Consider the following 22,827-nt stretch of genomic DNA (forward strand, 5'->3'; position numbering starts at 1 on the left):
TTATCTCAAGTGGAGAGTGCATGAGGAAATCACCGAACGGTGAAGGTGTTCATTGCATTTATGTTTTGGTTGTTGCGATGCATAATGTCACATACTAGCACCTTGGCCATACGGATAGAAACATTTGCCGCCAATGCGCATATTTGGCACGACCAGCCTAGTCCAGCGAAGTCATCACAGCAGGTGTAGCGCTTACTACTCCTCGGCTGATGAAGCAATTTTTGCCTCGCAATTCTTGTCATTTGTCGGCAGCCATTGCTTTGATAAGTACAGCTTGTCTTTTTTTCAGTACACTTCATCTTCTCCAAATTTAGTGTCACCAAACAATGAACGCCAACTTGAATGCGTTATTTTTTTAGTTTGCCACTGCAATCGCGTTACATTGAGTCAATAGCGGTATGCGCTTATCAGCGTGGCATAGCGTTCCTGACAGGAAGATATCACGGGCAAAGTGTCACAGAAAGGAATGGTACGTAAAATAGGTGACGATAAGAACAAAATACTCGGCGGAGAGTTTAAATTGTTTAAGTTGCAGCTTGTGAGAGGTACTTACCTATGACGACGAGCCACGCGATGCAGACGAAAGATGACTATTTTACTCAATCGCCAGGCACCCAGCCTTTAGACTTTGGAAGAATTCAACTGCTTTGTCGAGATACTAATCCATATATTTCTGTACTTCACATTTTCAGCTTGTAACGCATCAAAACTGTGTTCCATCCGGTTTTACACCAGCCGCAATACCTATGACAACTTTTTGGTGCATACGGCAGCCTCAACATGCGCCTCACGATTCCTGCAATTCCGAAGAAGACTATTCGCTCAACATTGTCCCTACGACAGACGACTTTTGTAACTGCACGATGGCAAATGGCGAAAAAAACGCCTTTACCCTGATGGATTACCCTCCGGCACCCACTCTACTGGCGATGTTCTCATATTGATATTTCTAGTCACAAGCAAGTTCGAAGTGTTTCACATGACAATGTCTACAGCAACAGAACTTGTTGTTTTGCGTACTGCTATTAATTACATCCTAAATGAGAAAATTGTCATCCTTCCGAATGTAGCACGAAGCCACGCGGACCTAATTCAACCTCCCACCGCGATCTTCTAGCCTCCTGGTTAGCTCAGATGGTAGAGCCCGGAAAGACGCTGGTCCCGGTTTCGAATCCCGGACCAGGACGAATTTACCCTCAACTGCGAAGCTTTCTTTCTAAGAAAATCACATCGATTTCCTTTGTAGGTTCGTGCTACCTTCGAATGGATGCCAATTTTCACTTTGACTATAGTTCCTCCACCTTGCGGCGTTGCGCAGAACTGATTTGCCATATTTACATCGTACAAGCCTCGAAAAAACATCAACCTCAAAACACCTGTAGTTCTTTATTACTACAAGGCAGCCCTTCAAAGTGAGCAGCAGGTCTATGACGCAGAACTCACGAGCAACTTGTAACTCTTGAAAGACGTATTGTTCTTCAAGACAATCTGATGGACATATATTCCAACGCCTGCCAAGTCACTGCCGTAATGTCGGCAATGTTCTGCCCGGTCAGCCCATAAAGCAAACCACACAGTCTCACCCTTGTCCAAAACAAACATGTCAAGGGGTCTTCGGTTGCTCACTCAAACAAAGACGCAACCATCGAGCTCTGGCTTCCACTCACCAAATCCTTCATTCAGGCTGCGAATTCTGCCGCACTTCTTCTCCGCTAATGGAACTTTGCTGTGTCGCCTCTGGTTCGGGGTGTCTATTAGAAACGCCTACTCATTCGATATTGTAATGCCAGACACACCCATCTGTCACTTGTGCAACTTCCAAGAGAGAACTGAATTCTTGTTCTTTTTGTGTCATCGTTATAACATCGAACGTGACGTTCCTCGGACAGCGTTAGCGAGGCTAGATTGTAGACTATTTTCGGAGACAAAGGTGCTTCGACAATGATCCTGTGTGCCTAAGGCTTACAGAATAACGCGTACGTTACTTTTCTTTAAAAATCAACTGACGTCCGTCACCACTTGTATGCGTGAGGGGCAGCTCCACGTGTTTGTGTGCTACTAATGTTCTCTCCCTGTTCTTTCTGTTTTCAACCATAAAACCCATTCTGGCATCGTAGGAGACATAACTGGACGCGCGTGTTTGTCCTCTCTACCTTTCCTGTTTTTCGTCTTCGTCCTTCTTTCCTTTAGATTCTGGTGATGATGAACTGGTCGACCATTGCTAAAAAATATCCTTGGATTTTGTTGCCTAGTGTGATATTCAGGAGACGTGAAGTTTCGCCATAGTGTTCGATCCTCCATCTTGCAAGCCGTTAAGTGCTGAATGGACGGCTCTGTTCTACGTGATTTCCATAAACCGTAAACATGGCAGAATTCGGCAACATGGGGCAAATAGATAGTGACCAAATTACCAACCCCGGTTACGGCTGTCCGCAAGGCAATGCGAACTATACCAGGTGTTTTAGAATATACAGATGCTAGAAAGTTGCCCGACACATATAGCTCAATTATAGTTATGCTGAAATGGATTGCTGAAATAAATCTTCAGGCATAGTTGACTGACATAATTTCTCTTAACAAACTTATAACGCGTTTTTCTGTACTGAAATAAAAAAAACCTCGTATTCCTCCTAACTCCTATATGCAATAGCATCATATCGCATATTGGGAAAACGAGTTTTTATATGGGGTCCCATATGATCGGTATCGTATTTTTGGATATGGGAGTTATGGGGCACATGGATTTTTCAATAGGGTTGACAGCTCATATTGCCTTTGTCTAGTTGTAGCTCGTGAGTTTGCAGTGCATATGCAAAAATAATTTGCAGGAATGCATCAGCTTCGAGATATGCCCCATGAAATTGGCCGTAAAACAATGGTGCTTTATTCACTTCTTTACCAAAATGTCATGTTATTCAACATAGTAAAATAATATCAGCAATTTATTGTATTCGACAGCGAGCTCTGGGAATAGATTGCTAAACACAGGCGGCATCTTGAGAATATGTACTGAATGGACATAGTGTGGCCCACAAAAATTAATTCAGAGAATTTGGGCTGCGTTTGTGGGACGTCAGCGTCGTCGCTACTTTTGAAACAAATGACAAAAATTATGATGAGAGATACTTTTCATGCATAAGTTTGTCATGATGCAGTTTCTCAAAAATTCAGGGAAGAACGGCAACGTACGAGAGGATAATGACCTTACGGTAGTGGCAGCCGGCACTATATGTGACGACACCATTAGACAAACACTTGTGAAGGTTAAATAAAGTAAGAGAGACGCCAGACACAGTGAATATGTGCAATAAAAGTAGTAAAAGTAATATTTATTCGAAAAACCTCGAGGTGTGTAACTATTACAACGAATGTCTATGTCCGTAAAGAGCCTCCCGCAAAATTAACCAGCGCCCATAATTGCCAGCCAAATATTTTCTTCACCCTCCCAATTATTTCCGAAATTATTGTCACTCATTAGGGCACTGATAAAACACGGAGGTGCTGATGGCTACTAGAATGACAGAATCCTTTTATACCACTATCTAAATATTTTTAATATTAGAACTCTAGGAATATCACCGAAGTCGCAGCTTAGCAGCACAGACTTCAAAAGCTGAACGTCGTGTAAACATGACTGAAACTGTGTACTTAAGCTAGTGACTCAACCTCTAATTCGTTGGTGATTTACCAGACCTAGCATTTGAGTTAGCTGCATCTGCCCTGCGAGATTGCTCACCGCAAGTACCCAACCCTTATTGACCCCCGTCATAAACTTCGCACAATTCTTACTTTCACAGAAACTAATAACATAAAAACATAAAACACAATATGCGTAAAATCAAAACAAATATGTCAGCTTTCTTCTTTATCACCACAGCCACCTGGCTTTGAGAATTCATGCACATCATGGCAAAATTACCGAGGTCTTTATTTCAACTATCGCATCCTGGGTGGCCCTGTGGGCGAACCAGAGATGTGGAGGTCTTAGGCGACTGACTTCACGCACGTTTTTAGTATTGTTGTGATGCTGTCAGGAGCTTTGAGTGATCGCTCCTCTCAACAGCCAGGCAAATGTTATTCTCGGCGTTGCATTCCATTGGTACTTTAGCAGGATAGTACAGACGCGTAAGCATCTATTATGGCACAGATATATGAATGTCGCAGCGTTTCATGCATACCTAGGAACGTTGTTGCAATCCACACAGCACATCTGATTTCAAATGCTCGAAGCCCAGATTCACCCTACCCCTCCCATCACTCCCTATGCCATATTTTTTGCACCATGATTAAACTTTTTTAGAAGACCTATTTACTCGGAGTTTTGGCACCATAAGCATTCATGCATTTGTGTGCGCTTTCGTGTGCAACCTTTCTTGCTGCTGTGACTGATAAGAGCTGACTTGTTGGGATATCTGCTGCATTACTCGCTGCATTGAACATTTAGGTTACACCATCATTGCATAGCTGCTTTAGGAAGACATGGGCAGTCCACTTTTCTAGTATTCACGGCAGCTCAGCGAAAGGTAGTTATGTTGTTGATTTCATATGCGTCAGTGTTGTGCCGGCTTTCCTAACCATAGCCCATGCTTATAGTAGGAGTCATTAGGAAGATTATCAAGAGGACTTAAGACACAGCCCGAAAATTGCAGATACAAAGGGGTACCACCATCAACGCAATATAGTCACTTGGCACTTTGCCGCAATTGAGAAGTGTCGTTCTGACGGTTTTGAAATATTAGTGCGAACATCTGCTTTCCCAGCCGATACTCATTTTTTTCCAGGAAGCATGCGACGAGTGCGTTTCTTGCTGATTTGCACTGTTACCTGCGGACATAATTGTGTGTTCTGCATGACTTCACTGAAGAGGGACAAGACCAAATGCACCTCTTAGTAAATGAACGGCTGATACATGACTTTAATCTCCTCGTGAATGACCTGGTCACTGTCTTCGTGCGTCCTCTCGGGGGCTGTCTGATGGCATGAAATGTTGTTAGAAGAATTATATTTGAAAACATTGTCAAGGCCAATTGCAGTAAGAAAAGATACAGACAGCTTCATGCTAAGAACCGAAAGCGCAACATACGCGAAGAGCATTTCATCAAGGCGCCTGCAACGAGTGTTGTAACCAATGTGTAGCAATCAAGGTTACCTAAAAAACATATTTAAACGGAGATGTTGCAACTTAGGGTATTGCTGAATTACGAAACTCAAGATTTTGGACGGGTAGTACGTGCTCAAAGGTTCAAGAGCACAACGAGACTGCAGGATTTAGTTTGATGTGAGAAAAGAATCAGCTTCAATTTTGAAGCACACCACTTCAGTTCTACCCGCCGAGGTGACAATCAGATTACCCCACCAGCACGATTCACGCACGTGCTATGAAGAGAAGTTAATTTGATAAGGCATTCTTTAGAGCTCGAAGCACATATCGGCGTCTCCAAATAGCCTTGTCCTATCGCTAAAAATACTAAAATCAGATTCCTCCGAGTAAAGGGTCGGTGAGAGGCACTTCAACGCCACAAAACAGTCGGAAAACTTCATTCTAAGTTGACGGGGCAATTCCTGAAGAAATTCGTCACTAAAAAACTCATCCTGAAGGCCTTCCCTTGCTGCTTTGCTTCTCTTGAATATAGCAATAAGAAGGCACTCGTATGCGTGCGTTGGGGGAGGTAACGTAAGTATATCGTCAACTTGGCTCAACACACCAGGAGACAAGAATAATCTCAAATGTTGAAACTTCTGCAAGTCGTCGGAAACGCCGAGCTTGGCCAAGTATTCTTCTACGGCGTCGTGCCACTCCCGCAACTCTCCGAGTGATACGTCCAGTATCGGTAACATTGGAGCGTCTGCCGCGAGAAGTTCGCGCTGGTTCTCCACGCCGGTGGCACCCCGTTGCCTGTGACCTTCGACCCCGTTCAGCGCATCGAGAGCCACGCAGCGGCGGTCGTCCGCTGCATCGCCGGTCTGCATTGCAAGTTTTATGCAGTGCTGAGTCCAATGGCCGTTGGATGTCATCAACGTATTCTCAATGTAGCACTGTTGCAGTCGCAATTTTTCTGACCAAGTGCAAAGGAACGCGTGAACTGAATGCACACAGAGCGCTCTGGTGAGTGGCGGGCACAACCACGTAGTTTGCCAATATACATATAGAGTTGCTTACAAAAATTACTAGACAGAACTCTGGGGCTAGTGTCCGTGGCGGTTCAGTCAACATGAGAATGATGGTTAGTGCATGGATTTGCCTATACTCCAACCTTCTAGCTAGAAACGGCCTTGTGGCTTAAAATATTGCCCATTTTAAGCAAAATATTGCATCTATCAATGCCATTCACAGCGAACATGCATTCAGGCAGCGCAATATTGCCGTCTGTGTAGAAGAAATATTGGATTGCTTCAGAAATTAGGTGAATAAACAGATGAACCGTAGTAAACAAAGTCACCAAAAATTTGAAGATACAATCTGGAAGATGACCCAGACCATGTGCTAACCATTTTGACCGTAGCTGAACGATCGCAATGTCAGCTTTGCCTGCATTTGTATTAATAAGAAATAATATGGTTTTTGTTCGTTTTGCGGAGGCACATAGTAACCTGCTGTCGTCCCTACAGAATAGCGTCTGGATATTAAAAAATTCCTGGGTCGACAACATTCATATGGGGACGGATTACCAACGAAGCTGTCTGGCAACATGCATGGGCTGAATTCATTATGCAATCATACATTTTTTTTCCATACGGCACAACACTGCGCCGCAGACAGAAGCGCCACCGCGGTCACCGCACCCCCTATGCAGCTGCCGCAACCGTTGCTTCAGCCGTGCCGGCACCTCCGACGCGCCTGACGTTGTAACCGAACAAGCACAGGCCACGTGCACAGGCGCCGTCCCCACACTCTTTCCGCGCTCATTATTCGTCATACAGAATTTAAAACAAATAAACCGCATGAAGGCCAACTTGCTCCACAAAGTCTACTTTATATATATATATATATATATATATATATATATATATATATATATATATATATATATCGTTTCTCTTGCAATGCCGAAGATATTAAACTTATGTTTGGAAGTTGGCGGAGTGCTTGAAGCTTGCTTCACCTCCGCCGCAGTTCGGCCCGCGGTATTGCTCTATCTCCCAGATCAACACAAGCATTCGACCCACACGCCATTTATATGGACGTAGGCAGGCCCGGGTAGCCCCCTGGGAACGCATGAAGGGCGTGAGTACGGGGGCTAGAGCTCAAGAGCTTCGATGTAAAATAAAGCAATCTCATGCGAATACGCGTAGACTTGTGATCGGGCAGCAGGTTCTGCCAGAAGACACGAGAGTGCAATTACGGAGTGAGTTACCTAAACCTACAAACTACAAGCATGCGCCAATCGCACGGCCAAGTGAACCGCCTTTACGGAGCAGTCCACTCTCCAGTGTTCACGGTCAAAAAAGCTGCGAGTTTACCGTTAAGCTCAAGGCATTGCTGAGTACTTAACGACAGCCTCAATAAGGTTTTAGTAGCGATGTAAAAAGAACAACGCTCTAGCTAGAAGGCACGTGCAAAGACAAATACAGGCCCTTCGTAGCGTTGGCAATGGTTGTGCCTGGCCCCGCCCTTGCACCAATGGCCAAATGAGACCGAGTGCTTGCATCAAATTGCGAATTGAATGGGTCGATCGTTAATACCGTTGGATTTTTTTACTCTTGTGTTTATCCTGTTGACTTCTTACCGATGTGGCATCTGGTCTAAACGTTTACCCATCAGGAAAATACTAATGCAGTGCTGCAATTATTCTAGCCGTGCCTAAATGAAATGTAACCCAAATATTTATTGCAGTCCTGCCTCAGTGGCTACAAGAAAAGGCAATGTGCAAGGTAACTATGTGAACAGCGATAACTCGCAAGCGGCCTACCACTTATGAGCATTTCCACTGGCAAGGTCGCTTTCTACCTTCGCACAGTTGTGCTGACGTAATTCCTTTGAGCACACTGCGTGCTCGTGACCTGTTCTTTCAAAGCGCGAATATCAGCGGCGCAATCTGAACAGGAAGTAGGAAAAGCTCTGTGATTTCGTAGTATTTAGCGAGTTCCTGTTCAAAGTTTGCAACGCGTAACCACAGAAGACTCGGGAAGCAATGCATGTTCATGTGTTCATGATCATACTATGCCTCAAATTCCTAAAAATTTGCTGGATCATATTAGACATGTTTCTTAACGATAAATGTTTGTTCAAGACCGCTGACAATACCGCGTGCGATTTCGTTCGCGAAGAGCCATTTTTGGGAAATCTCGTCTATATTAGGTGACAGTCCCGGCGTGAATTCTTATCGAAGATTGTCATTATAATAAATTGATCAAAATTTTTTGTTTCGCGTTTTTCCTTGTCCATATAGGCCCTACTGCCTTGTGGTTGATCATAACATTGTCCGACTGCAGCGTTTACGCCACTACACATATTATTGCATTCAAAAGAACGTTTGCCACGTTTCTATAACATTCAAAGAACTTTCGTCAGGAAAGTTGACGTTTCGCCTGAATTTCATCTAGCAGGCTGACAAGGACGTCGAAGACGAGTACTATACATCTAGCTTCTGTTATTGCAATTACCTTGTTTTCCACCCTCATTTTACTTTGTTATTCACTTGTGTTCCAATTCATTACCAAAAAATCCTTAGAATTAGATAAGCAATACTACATTTTCCCGGGAATTAGCAGAACACTCCAATGATGCAAGAATCAAAAATGTGTCTCGCAACGACTATAGTTCTTTTCAAACCCTGTCCATTTCTGTTAACAAGGTGTTGTGGCGGCAGCCTTTTTTGCGTCGCCCTATCGATAATTCGCAGCCACTAACGTGCATATAAGCATGCAACTGAGTTCTTGCTTTCCATTGCCACTGGAAGGTGACTTCCCCGGCAAGATATCAACCCGTGATTTCGGGTGAGGCAAGGCAGAACAACCAGCGCTGCGTATAATCCTGACCATTAGGCTACACATGTTGCCTGCAGCTCGAAGGCTTTTCCCGGCAATCTTCAATAAAACCAGTTTTTTTGCAAGCTGACACCACCACGAATCAGCAAATTGCCTAATTTCATTGCACCATCTAGTTTCGGCCATCCCAGCCAACGCTTCCCTTCGCCCAGCATCCACTCCGTAACTCTAATAGACTAGCTATCATATGGTCTATGTGGTAGCCACGGTATAGAGTAAAGGTAGAACTTTGGGTTTGGATACTTGAGATACCAAGTTCGATACCTCGTCCAGGCAACTAAACAATCAGGCTTGGAATGTCGCCTGAGCTAACATAAAAAAATAACTGAGGGCCAGTGGCAACTAACTAACCCAGGTGCAACCAAATAAATGTGCACTGAACTTAAAAAAGAACAACCCTTTTCCGCAACATCAATTGGCTTGCCTTGTGAAGTATTTGACCATTGATTCCACGATGGCTTGGCAATTGCACTCAGTATTTATCCTCTTCAAATCTTCGTTGAACGTAAATAGAGCTGGACTGTAAATGTAAAATGGCGGATAACATTCCGCGTAGTAGTGTGGGCTGGAGGACAATCTCGTTTGCCAGATTTTTTGAGTAGCAGGTAGCATGGAAGTAAACTCGTGCGGATTACTCGAAACAAAGGCCTTCGTCGTCCAAACAAACTAATCATCCTTCAGTCATTCCTCTAAACTCATTTAATTGGACAGAAACATTCTCTCATTGTGAACACCGTCATCTCCTCAAGAACATTTGCACGGAGGATCGTTTGCGATGTACGAAACCTTGTTTGCGCACTCTACAATATTGCTTGTTGTGGCTATACGAATTATGCGCAGAAACATCGGCGCTCCCATTGCCAGTGCGCAGCTCAATACCTCGCGTAAGCAATGCAGCAGCGTCATGAAGTATCCCGATTACACAATTTCTATGATTTTTTTTTATTTACTATAAGGTGGGAGCGACGGTGAGTATGGACATTTAAAACAACGTCTTGACGGAAAACGACGACCCGTCGTTCTAGAGAAAAGGACCGACGGATGCCGCACACTGCGCTTCGACGTTTTCAATGTCACAAAGATTGGTTTTCGTCGCGGAATTGCAAGCAGCACTAACACCTCAGAGGCAATTGCTCTACTGAGAAGCCAGCTGATGGAACCGATCTTACTGATCTTTAAGACACTTATTTGCATATTTTCTGTTTTGGAGGCTTTCTTGAAGATCACATTGATGTTGCCCGGTCATTTGATTGTCTCCAGGCAAGCTACGTAGGTGGATATAGACAAGCCTTATAACTCGGTGGTCCCTTATTCGGTACTCGACCCAGGGCAAACTTATTTTCGAAGCTTCCTGAGAAACCTTTGTGGTTTTGTTAGTGGCTTGATTCTTGTTGCAAGCGAATTAACATGTGCGTTTTATGAAATTGAGCAGCCCATCCATGGAGTTTTACTTGAACGGTTGTCAAGTGTTTCCAGAATTGTGCAAAGTATATTCAAGATGCAGTTTTTTTTTACAACGAATGTTTACTCCTGTACATCTTGAGCATCTTCAAAGTTCGGATTCCTGACTCCATCTACGTTAAATGCACATTGATCGGTCACACCAGAACAATCCCAGGGCCTCCGTGTTCCATTTCTCGATGTTAGTAAGCCCCTACCGAGGCTGTGTATGAAAGTGAAACTATTTTCATCGAATGCAGGTGCCTGCAGTTCGGTTGAGACAAGCCTTGCTCTACCCGGATATGGTTTCGAACGCTCCGCACGACTACCAGTGCCTAATTCAGTGTCACGATATTGTTTCGGCACATACGTGGCTGACCTGCATTTGTAGGGAGGACCACGCGTACACAGCTGATGAAGACTTCTGTCATCGGAATGTTCAGGCTCCGTGAAAGTGGCGCACTCACTGCTGGTCCTTTCTTCGAGCTTAGCAGCAAATTCTCGGCATGTTACACCACGCCCTGCTTTTCCTCCAAAAGAGCTTTCTATGCTATCAGTCCTTCTGGGTGGCTGCTCGGTGCTTGTATATTCACTGCTTCCTGCAGATGCAGTCGAATCGGCCGACGAGGTCACAATTCCCATTGTGCTATTGATGCCATGTAATGCAGCTGTGCATTGGTTGCTGCCCCTGATGGAGCTGACAGATGGGGGAATTTTGTAGGTTGGGTTTGGTTGTAGGGAGCTGGGCGAAGATGCACTCAACAAGCCACGCCGATGTCTAGAGGATGCTTCTATGGCCGAATACAACAATTCCCTGTTGCTCAATGGGTGCGCGTTGGCCATGGGATGCGAATGACTTCGGCTTTGCTGAGAGGTCTCCGTGTGCGCTGTCGGAGGAACATTCAAGTATATAGTGCAGTCAGCGTCTTCTCCTCTTGCACTGTCGTCGCTTTTTGGGTCGACGCTTAGCTTTTCCGTGTCTTTCTGAAATGGGGCACTTAGATGTAGAGTATTCATCGGATAAGGACCAAAATCCGCTAGTAAGTGGCATGGCTTCGCGCTTGATTCATCCTGTAGAGGAGCAGAATATTTCTTACCCAATACATCCGATGCAGCCGCTTCTCCCTGTAAAATAACAGGAATTATTTCAGGATTTGAAATAATGCCAAATATTTCGGTGAGTATGCAGATGAAAAATGGAAATGAGAGACGTAGAGAGCGCTTGGGATTTTACGAAAACAAAAACTACAAGAATACAGTCTAACTCCGGGCTCATGTCGGCTTTTAGTGTCCTAACTACGGGGCTACACTATCATTTGCAGTGTTCATACGCTGTGTGTAACGCGATGAATACCCTTTGTGTAATGGGATCTGTGTTGGTGGGCCTTCCTTTTCACTTTCGTTTCTCCTCATTCCACTTGTCTTTCGATTTTTTTTTCTCTGTCCTTTTTAAAGGGGAGGAGGGGGGCGTGTTCTACTTTGAACGAGTCAATTTCTAGCCCGCTATTTTTGTTTATAAGTGTCCGGCAGACATATATGCCTACATGATTATTAATAAGAATCGGTATTTTAATTTCTAGCATTTCACGTGTCAAAATCACAATATGATTACGACGCACATAGTAGTGCGGTACTGCAGATTAATTTTCACCAGCTGGGGTTCTTTAACGTGTAGCCAATGCAAGGTAGACCAACGTTATTGCATATCGCCCCCATCAAAATGCGGCCGCCGTGGTCGGGATTTGATCCCGGAACCTCGTGCTTAGCAGCATAGAGCAAAAGCCACTAAGCAACCACAGTGGGTAATAATATTAACAATAAGAATAATTATAAGAACATCAACAACAACAATAGCTTGGCGAATGGTTTTTAATTGCTACACTGTCGCCTTTCGTCCCGGTGAAAATATATATGAAAGTGCGGATTGCGCAAGACCTGCAGAGCGGTGACAGGGGGAAAAGTAGCGAGGACATTAAGCTGTTTGCAAATGACATACTTCGCGCACTGAAAATGGCTGCATATTACTCAAGGTACCTACAATGCACTGAAATATATTAATTTCAATGTTATTCATATGCATTTCTTATCCATTTTCCTTCAACTGATCTGTACCGCTAATTTGGAGTGGCACCGATAGCAATGACGTGCTGCAGCGTTCCTTGTTCTTTTTTTCCCTCTAAGTGCGCTTATGACAGTCGTCCGAAACTAGTGTCCGAAAAAGGTGCTCGAGATTGAAAAATGTGCGGTGGCAAGACGCAATAAGAGCTGCCGCTTCTTCGTTTCAGAAAAAATGTGCAATCGTGGGAAGGTATACGCGAGATTCTGCTCGCGAATAATCCAGTGTCATGAACGATCACCATATGGCTCGCGCCCATGGGCCATCTCTCGGATTGTAACGTCGTCAATGGAAAAAGAGCGGGGTTCTGAATTTCCCTGCGAAGAGTGCTCTATTACGCGTGACACTTGGCTCAATGCTGCACGCAGCGGAATTATATCTGGCACGCATCTTCACGGCATCATTCTCCATCGATTGGGAATCTTCTCTTACACCATATTCATAAAGTGTTTCAGTGCCAACGTAGCTTTATGCAACTTGCCGGACAAGGGGCATTTTCGGCTTTAGAAGGATGCATCGCGTCACGGTTTAGCACGCCGGGATCGCGTGTGTAAAATTCATGCAACTCACCCGTAAAGCTCTCTCCGATGTCTCCGTTTCCGCTCTCTTCTCTCCCTGAAGAGTTTTAGCAGTGGTGGTGGATGTGCTTTCTTCCAGGATGACTGGCTTTTCATTAGGGCCCGGCTGACTTTCCGTAGTACGCGACCAGTTTTCATCAACCGGTAGCGAGCCAATTTCTTCAAGGAAAACAGGGAACGCACGCAGGTAATCTACGGCCTCTTCACTCAGCCTGGATGCCAGGAAATGAGGAAGGTATTGTTGAGCTTGCATCCACGTCACTTCCTGCGTTCTCGGCCATGCGTTTTGTGGCAGGTACACCCGCACAAACAGTGCCGCTAACAGACAGTCGAACGTCTGCACTGGAGAAGGCTGCGCCAAGAAATCCTGCACGCAGGCGTACTGATTTAAAGTAACCAGTGCGGGAGCTAAGCGGGCGTATCTGTCGTGCTCCTCCAATCTTTGGGTACTGAACGATTCTTCCATAGCCACGAAGGCGCTCAGCCAGTCTTTTGAGGCCAAGTACTGGAACCAGGTTGGTGTACCACCCACATTGGTGCCGTGGTCGAAATACAAGGGAGAATGCGCTGATGAGTGGTCTACGGGGTCGGGAACGGCTGCTGCAGCTGCTGCTGCTGCTTTGCACTGGGAAGAGAAAGCCCGTCAGTACGAATGCGGTTAGGTGGCCGCCAAAGACTGCAATAACGCTTCTTCGGTGTTCTTAATGTCTAGCAATTTCTTATCGTAATATCGTGGTGTTGTAGATATTCATTGAAATCTCAAGCACGCCAACAACGCGAACGAGATGACTGACGGTTAACTGAATGAATGAGGAATTCTTGTCAACGGAGCACATTCTGAAAGGTGTTTATTGGAGATTTATGTTGAGAGAAAATGAGGCAAAAAAGTCAAGACTAAATTTATTGCTAGAAATTCCAAGTCAGAGCGGACAGTACTAGATGAATTCATTAAATCCTACGATGCATCACTGCGTTTTTTTGTGAAATTGTGACTCTGAACGTGAGGAAAAATTCCAAGTGGCAAATCAGGGGCATATATTTTTAAGAGGGTACAGCGTATGATTACCACAGCTGTCAGATTTCACTTTCCGCATCGTCAAACACTCCATTCATTTAGAAGTAGTGAGAACGGTAAAGTGCAACAGTCATGTTTGCTTTTCACCATGAGGGTGCCCCACATGCGCTGAAATAAAACAAAATAATATCTGTAAGAAAAGTCAGCGTGTTGTAATGTCACTGTTTTCTTCGTATTTAAGAGCAACTGCAGTGTATCATACAAGAGACCAGTGCTTCCAACCAGGAACTAACCCTGCTGTTGGGCGTTTGAAGTTGGTCACGGAAAGGTGGTTCACTTGTTTCGCATAGTTTTCCTGCAACACCCCCGTGTGATGTTGGCTGGCTTGTCACGATTTTTAACAGACGTCTTGTTTCGCGTTCCTGAAATTTAAAAATACTCGTGTCCAAACAATTTAGCAAAGCTGTGCGTGGCAATGCTTAAAGCTTAAAAGTTGAGCGTCGCAAGAGAGGATAAGCACGGCGAAGAATAGTGAAGTATGGAAATTACGGATGCATAGAGGTATTAGAGGGCGCTCGTTTCAACGAGCGAAGTTTGTCCCCTGACCACGTTCTGATGGAACATAAAAACTATAAGAAGAAAAGTGGGCTACAAGAGATGCCATAATGCGATTCACCCGAATTTTTTGTTTCACCGTGTAAGATTGTCACCACGCTCGATTTCCTGACGTGCTTTTAACGTCGCACCGGCATTCCTGTAGCGTTTCTCGTTGCTCTTGCGTGCATGTTTCCTCCTACGCCTGCCTTTCCGCACAATTACTTGTTGGACATTCAGGCCATTCTGAACAGAAGAATGGATTAGCACTCTTTTCTGATCAAACTGCAGCTGCATGCTTTGGAAATGAACCCGTGGAAACGTGCTGATCGGCTGATTTGTAGATTGATTTATTATAAATTTATTTGTCGTGGACGAAAGTTAGCCGACAAGGACAACAATGTTGATTAGGTGCCACAAAGTTGGATGGCTCTTGTGCTTTTTTTTATACTAGCTTGTCCCCTTGAAATATAAATCTTGGATTTGTAGCGCCGTTTTTATGCCAGCTTTGTTGCCACAAGCTTAACCTCCAAATGTATTGTGAACACAAAGAGAGCGACATAGGATATTAGGGCTAATAAACTGGCCCGAGATATATCTTGATCTGGCCTGCATCTGTATGCTAGAGGAGCAGAACGACGACAGAAATGATTGATGTTTGTCATGACAATAACGTTGTGTCACATGTCTGCTTCAGTGGCCCGTAAAAAAGGCCAGAGCTCGACTTGCAATCAAAACTGTCGTGCTTGCGTCAGTCAGATCAGCAGGTCAAAACAACAGCCACTTAGTCGCTGTGGCACGTATTCGCGTGAAGCGTAAAGTTCACGTATTCTAAAACGACACTTTGGGGTTCCTCGACATTTTCTCTATCCTCAAGCATGACTCACGTGGCGGCTCGGCAAGCAATTTTGAACTGATACTTCTTAACAGTGCCAACATTGCACTCGCAGCGGTTGCAGAAAGTTGTCGCTAGTGAATTTGTTCAACAAATTAGTCCTGATTAAAGGCAGCCAATGCTACACGAAGTCATGTACTGCTGACTGTAAACTGAACAAAAGCTTTCTGTTATTTTCAACGTGTCTCGGGTGTGAGGCGATCATGTGTAAAAGCGCCCAAGCCTATTTTACACCTCGACTGAAACGAAGACACCACTTTGTAATCACTCGGTACTGATTTCAGTAGGTACTCCTTGTTTTCGCGCAACTTATAATATTACAGACGAAACATGCTGCGCAGTGAAAGTGGACGGGCTTAACCTAAGTGCTTTTTCTGAACTAAGTATTCATACAATTTTATTGTTTTTGAAGTGACGTTGCTCGGAAGAGTGACGCGAGATACAATAAATTTTTCGCACGATGGTGCCGTTTATTTGCATGGCGTATCTACAAACAATAATTTAATAACTTTAACTGCTACAGATCAGATCAATATATCTCTTAGGTAAGAGATCAAGTTTGATTACCGTGACAAACATAGAAATAATTCATGTAGACCTCATGCTATTTCACTTTCACAAAGCTTATAGGCATAAACTGACCGCCAGAATTTAGAAGCTAACTGTATTTGCAATAGCGAAGCTTGACAAGAAAGTGCTGCTTGATGGAAGACAGCAATAATTTGTTTGTTGCCATTCAAAGGCATTTTCTGGTGTTGAGAGACCCGCCTTTATGCTCGCTTCACAGACAGAAAATACCACCGCGGCGAAAGATTTGCAATTGCTTATTTGTGTCTAGCTTGTAGGTGCGGATAAAAATAGCAGCAGGTACATTGGCCTCAAGCTATGAGGCGCAGCTTGTTAGATTATCAGGTGTCAGTCACCAGCCGGTGAGAGAAAATTTCGCGTTCCTACGCAAGAAAATCAGTCCCTTTCGTCGTCTATTGGACTGTACATTGTTTCTTGCGGAAGTGCGGTTGCTGTGGACGGAACATGCACTAAAATTAGCAAATTATACTTCTGGATAGGAAACATCACATATATAAGAATGTAGCTGCAATGCTTGCTTCCGGTATTGAGACGGAAAGGAAAACGCGCTGCCTTATTGTCAGAAAATGTGGGGCAATCCTTTTTTAAAGCGCATTCATTTGGAGCAATGACAAATAGCAGTGAAATGCGTTATATTGCTGGTCGGGCTTCCGACACTAATTGTGAATGTCAATAAAAATGCGATGATACCATGAACAATCTTAAACGTTTCATTAGGGACATGCTGCAGACATAATGTTGTGCTTGATATTTAAAGAAAGAGCTAGGTATTTAAATCGCTCTGTTTGTGGTGATATTTGTGGACGCTTAGTTGTTTATTCAGCAGTTCTTGTGCCCAGGATGCAACTCATCTAAAATTGGTGTCTAAGTTGAAACATTGCAGGTGATTTTAACGACCTTGAGTGTTTCTATAGATTTGTAAACCTGCAATGACTTTTTTTCCGCATATAACTTACATTTGAATGCGGCTGTACATTCTATTACCTGACTCACTGTTACGCCTGCCGAGCATGCAAGCATCATTAATCGAGGTAATCGTCCGAAAGAAAAAGAACACTGTGTTCACAAGGAATATAAAAAAGTAGCGCAGGCACACAAATGGCGTAAGACTGAATGCAAACTAAGCTAGCAAAGAATATAGGAATGAAAGAATTAAGCATGCTAGAGTAAATAACAAGATACCGGTATCAGTATCAATGATACCGATACATGATAACAGTATCAATGATCATTACACGGAAAAAGAAGCCGTTACCTTTTGTATACAGCATTAGTGGCCATAACTTATCCTCTGTTACAGAATATAAATATCTTGGTGTAGTAATTACTTCGGACCTTAGGTGGAATAGCCATGTAGCCTACATAAAAAAAAGCCATGAGAAAGCTCGGATACCTGAGGAGGACCTTGGCTAAATCTACAAGTAACATAAAATTACTAGCATACAAGACTTTCATCAGACCATTGTTAGAATACGTTACTCCTGTCTGGGACCCTTACACCCAAGCAAACATAAATATTATTGAAATGATACAGCGGAAATCAGTCAGGTTTTTTTTAATTCCTACCGCCGTCATACATCAGTTAGCGCTCTTTTACAGGAGGCGAACCTGGAAACCCTGGAGGTAAGGCGATATCGACAGAGGCTCAAAATGTTATATTTAATTCATCGGGAGCGCGTAAAACTAGATAAGCAATTGTATATTACACCTTGTAGCCGGCGCCTAACGCGTTCATCACATTCATTCAGGTTAGACGAGTATCCGCACCATACCACTTTATTTAAGCAATCGTTCTTCCCTCGAACCATTCATGATTGGATCGCTCTGCCTGAAAACGTTCTTCAAAGCTCAACCTTATCATCCTTTGTCCAGGCTTTCGTTAATCTATGACCCGAAACGTTTCCCACGATCTCTGTCCTATTCCATATACTGTGTGATATAGATCAAAACATGTTAAGGGCACCCTTACTGTTGTGTGTGTGTAAGCCATTGTGTAAATGTGTACTGTATTGCAGAATTCCTCGATATCCTCATTGCTTTCTTTTTTTCTTTTTTCAATGTTTTTTTTCTTCTTTTTTTGTACCGAGATTACGCTTTGCTTGTTTCCACCATTCTTTTTTTTACATTCTTTTTTTGTGTTCACATGTTATTAGCTGGCAGTACGAAATAAATAAATACATAATAAATAAAGTACAAAAGAAATGGTTATCACCGCACTTATTTAGGCAGCCTAAACAACTATTCAGGTCTTTCACGAGTAAATGTGGCATTTTAAGAAAGAGTAACCCAAAACACGCGCCTCCATTTCAACCAAAAAATTACAAAAAAAGAACGGTAGCCCACTGAAAACATCGTGTTATATAAGTACAATCTTTTCTGCTGCATTGTTAAAACGTTTTACAGCAAGACCGGTGACAATTGTTGAGAGCCTAAATAGGCCGAAGAGGCATACTTAAACTGTTTGAGAGTGTAATTGGCTTGATACGGACTAAGGGGCACAGCTCTTGACAACACGCTCTATAATGCAAATCACTATTGTTGTCTGAATACACGTCGCCAAAGCGCTATGTTTCAACAATCACATCTGCCTTTGTTGTAAAAGTGTTGTGCATATCCAAAAAATATCGAAGCTTACCGGGGTTACGTTGTCGGGGTTGACAGGACATTCTTGAATATGCGACTATAAATTAAAAAAAAGAGAAGAAGTAATCAGCCTTGAGTCGAGAACTTATTCGGGGCATAAGGAAACAAGTTCATGCTTTAAGGCTCCCTGTTATGCGACGCACTCGGAAATTAGATTTTGAGCGAAAACTTTGGTATCTGCGTGATTATTCCGACAAGAGGGCCGTCCAAGACTTCAAAAGCTGAGGTAAATGTGGTGTAAAGATTAAAATTATAGTATGAGATATTTACGTGGTAAAATTATTGGTTTTTGTTTATTGTTTTTTGATGCCTCAAGTGTCCCGTTAAGACATCGCATGAGGGGTGGGCACATAAAGGGCGGAAATGATGATGATGATGACATTACAAAGACGAGTCAAAACAATCGATGGGAGATATAAAGCGCCCTGCATCCAATCTCGGGCAGTTCGGACAAAGAATTACCTCATTAAAATGCCGGCTTGGTTATTTTTACTGAAGTTTTCACACGCGCCGAATGCACCGTAATTGAGCATTTTTGCTGAAATTTGTGCTGACTGTTTGCAAGTGTTCTGAGTGCTCTGATTTTTTTTAGAGATCTGTATGGTAAATAATGGCATCTTTAGGTCGTTTCAAGTGTAGAGTATTACGGTTTTTTCACAAACATAGAATTGTGAAAGAAACTTCCAAAAATACTGCAACCTGCGTATAAGGCATATGTATATAGTCATGAATACCGTAACTTATTAAACAAATAACCAAAAATTAATTAAAAACTTTATTTGTGGTTTCATGTGCCAAAACCACAATCTGATTATGACAGACGCCGTAGCGGTGTACTCTGGAGTTTTTTACACCACCTGGGTTTCTTTACCGTGCGCCTAAATCTAAGTACACGGGTGTTATCGCGCTTCACCCCATCGAATGCGGCCACCGTAGCCGGGATTTGATCCCCCGACCTCGTTCTTAGCAGCTCAACACCATAGCCATTAAGCAACCACGGCGGGTAATTAACCACCAAACAGTCTTTAGTGGCCGGAGGATGTGTTCCTTCGCTCACCCCTCGCCCGCACGTTTACTGAACCAGAAAATAAGGCTTCTTTCTAGTGAATTAAAAAGGCACTTGTTACAGAAGTTTCCGAAGAGACGAAATAAACTACCAACTACTATCGACATCGCCAAGCTAACTTTTTCTTAGCAAAACAAAATAAAAGTAATTCAGCGCCTCCCCAGGGCTCCTCTCTCAAATACATTCTTCCATTTCTTCTAAAAAACTGAACGCCGCTTACTGACAAAGAAAATTAAAACCAAGCTTCTAAAAATTTCGACGTCTTGCTGTGGGACACTGGTGTCATCGGTGGGTGAGGGATCACTATATTAATGCTATGGTGACCACACGTTCGGAGAGCGAAGTGAACAAAATTGACAAGTTTAAGCCATTTCCGTATTTATAATCTTATGTGATAAATATTTCTACTGATAGGCAAGGGCCACAGTATGCAGAAGTAGGGTGAGCTAATGTAGTAGCTGCACGTGGCATCCCCCACTTCTGCCTGGTCAGCATCTTTTCTCTTTCTGTAAGGAATGTTGGCACTGCGAAAGGGCCCCATGGTAATATTGTAAGACCGAGGCCCATTGAAAGCTTCTACACGGCAACACCCAGACAGAGCCCACGAGAGAATATGAGAGCTATGATAATGATGATTACATAGAATGAAATTATTAACATAAAGAGCGCTTACACTGAAGCTAGTTATTTTAACTAGCATGGCTCCATTTGGTATAAATAGCTCAAATTAGCATTTAGAATTAGTCTTTCTAGAAAAAGTAATGGCGTTCACTTGTTATTCGTCTGAACAAGGTACAGTGACACCGTCTGATGCGTCCGTGCTGCAGTGGCCACATCTGATGGCAGTACTGTAATTGTGTTGCCAACCTGAATTTGAATAAAAAAAATATACTTTTGCCAATGAAAACTAAATGCAGGGTTGAAGCCTCTGAGAAGCCTTGCAAGCGTACTTCAAGTCCGTAGCGTTGGTAGGGTTATAGCTGTTAGGCATTCTAAGTCTACTGCCAGCTGCATAGTACAAATTCTGCCGCATTAGTCGAGGCCAACATTTTCTTATTTGGAGATACAGAATGAATTAGGTAAGCATAGCATTGGGATAAACATGCTAGGAAAAAATCGAATTTAGTCGACCTTGTTTACCTTATATACCTAACCAGTTTTCTCACAATCGTCGCTAAATGCACGTTGCTCCGCTTCGAAGTCAGACAGCTTGTTAGCATGATAAATATGAGCTTGTAATGCGCGAATGTTGGTCACAGGAACACTGTTTTTTCGTGTTATTTAACTAGCTCCGGCATACCCGTGGGCCATTTTTGCTCCTCGGGATGGCGCGCTTTAAATCACTGTAACCGACAGTCTGTTGTCCTGCAATGACCGCAAAATACTTCGCGCTATATTTCAGGCGGTAATATTTGGCACAAGATATAAACTAACAAAAATTGAGCATAAATTGAATAATTATGGGATATTGAGAGGAACTGACATACTCCGCACTCACATTTTTAGTGAATATCTTGTTCGTGTTTACCTAATCTCAACTTTTGCCATTTGTTTTCCGAGTTATTAAAACGCATGTAACCTCTGGACATGCCCCTCCATCCGCTTTCATGCAATGCCTTCAGGCCTACGAATTAAAATAAAATCAACAAGGTGAGAAGGCATGATTGCACGGCAATAACGAATCACCAAATGTTCCAACTTGCCAACATATCTTCGGGTTGAAACTGTTTCTCGCAGTAGACGCAAAGCTTCGGAGCTTTGGCGCAATTTTCCCGGTGACGTGGCATGTTGCTTTGCTTAACGTTTCTCTGGCAAAATTCGCATACCTGCATCATGGCAGGGCCGCCATTTTCTCCTTCGCTGTGCTGAAACCAGAGAAGGCCATAAAAAACAAGCGTTTAGTGGTTGTGCGATTATGCGGAGTGACTAATATTGACCGCTGACACAGCATCTGCACTTTTGGAACTTCCCATACCAGCAGTTTCAATAATCTGAACGCTGTACAAGAAGGCAGCATCGCAGATTTTTCCCATTTATTAAACAAATATTGTAACCTAGGTTAAAGACGAAGGCCGGCAAAAAAGGCGCTGTCACTTTAACGGCGGATCATCTCATCTCATCTCCCAAACATTAGCTCATACCCACTACGGCGGGTTGACCAAGAAGCAGGCGGTTTCAACGATGTTTATTAGAATTTATATAACTGGAAGAGCATGCACCTTACGCGCTTCATCGTCTTTTATGGCGCCGATCTTCGCGCGCGCCTTCCGGCGGTTTGGAAGCCCCACATCATGGTGTTAGATCTTCTGGCTAATACAAACGGTATTTATGACAAGAATCACAAGAAGACGGCTGCTTTCTATATTTACGTGGAGATGGTGCCTCCAGCACTTAACCGGGGTAGGTAAACAAAAAATGGTGTCCTCGCGTTCATAATATACTAGCGGGTAATAAGAACCCGCTTGAAAAGTTATGACCTTGAGTGGGCTTAGGTTCCGAGGAGGATAACTCGGCGATTTCTGCTTTTCCTGCTGGGCCTTGTTAACGTTTACATTTTACTGCTTGCCTTTTGTTTTTCTCGTTTCATTTTATCTGTTATTACCCTCACTTCTTGGCAGCATTAGAGTGGAACAGGTACACTCAAAACAACTAAACAGATATGCAAAGTGCAGAAAGTGCCGAGCATAGGAACACATAGAAAATGAAAAAAAAAAGAAACAAGAACGTACGAGTAGGTTACTCCTAATGAAGAATACTTACCTAAAGTGTTTCGAAAACGGGAGAACTCGTTTTTTTTAAATTTATAACATACTGCGGACCACAAATCGGTCCTTGCAGGAAGTGCACTTAAGCGTACAAGGCAAATAATTAAATTGAGTAGGTAAACAAAGACAAAGAAACAAG

At 43.3% G+C, this 22,827-nt stretch overlaps 1 protein-coding gene across 8 annotated transcripts in view; it reads right to left on the reverse strand.

The window, feature by feature from the left end:
• Positions 1–3,320: 3,320 nt before the first annotated feature.
• The window catches only part of LOC119464240 (uncharacterized), a 37,879-nt gene continuing 18,372 nt past the window's right edge, over positions 3,321–22,827 (reverse strand). For 2 of the 8 annotated variants that reach the window (XM_037725141.2, XM_049655513.1), the window contains 5 exons: positions 21,627–21,788; positions 18,850–18,894; positions 14,431–14,559; positions 13,115–13,747; positions 7,049–11,553 (listed from right to left, as the gene is read on the reverse strand). In XM_037725141.2, coding sequence (XP_037581069.1) covers positions 10,513–11,553; positions 13,115–13,747; positions 14,431–14,559; positions 18,850–18,894; positions 21,627–21,788 — 2,010 coding nt within the window. In that variant the 3' untranslated portion in view covers positions 7,049–10,512. Of the gene's footprint in view, positions 5,965–7,048; positions 11,554–13,114; positions 13,748–14,426; positions 14,560–18,849; positions 18,895–21,626; positions 21,789–22,827 lie in introns of those variants that run through there. The other 6 variants (XM_037725140.2, XM_037725138.2, XM_037725143.2 and 3 more) reach the window with 5 other exon arrangements.

The sequence above is a fragment of the Dermacentor silvarum genome, chromosome 9, assembly GCF_013339745.2.
Source record: "Dermacentor silvarum isolate Dsil-2018 chromosome 9, BIME_Dsil_1.4, whole genome shotgun sequence".
NCBI lineage: Eukaryota > Metazoa > Arthropoda > Arachnida > Ixodida > Ixodidae > Dermacentor > Dermacentor silvarum.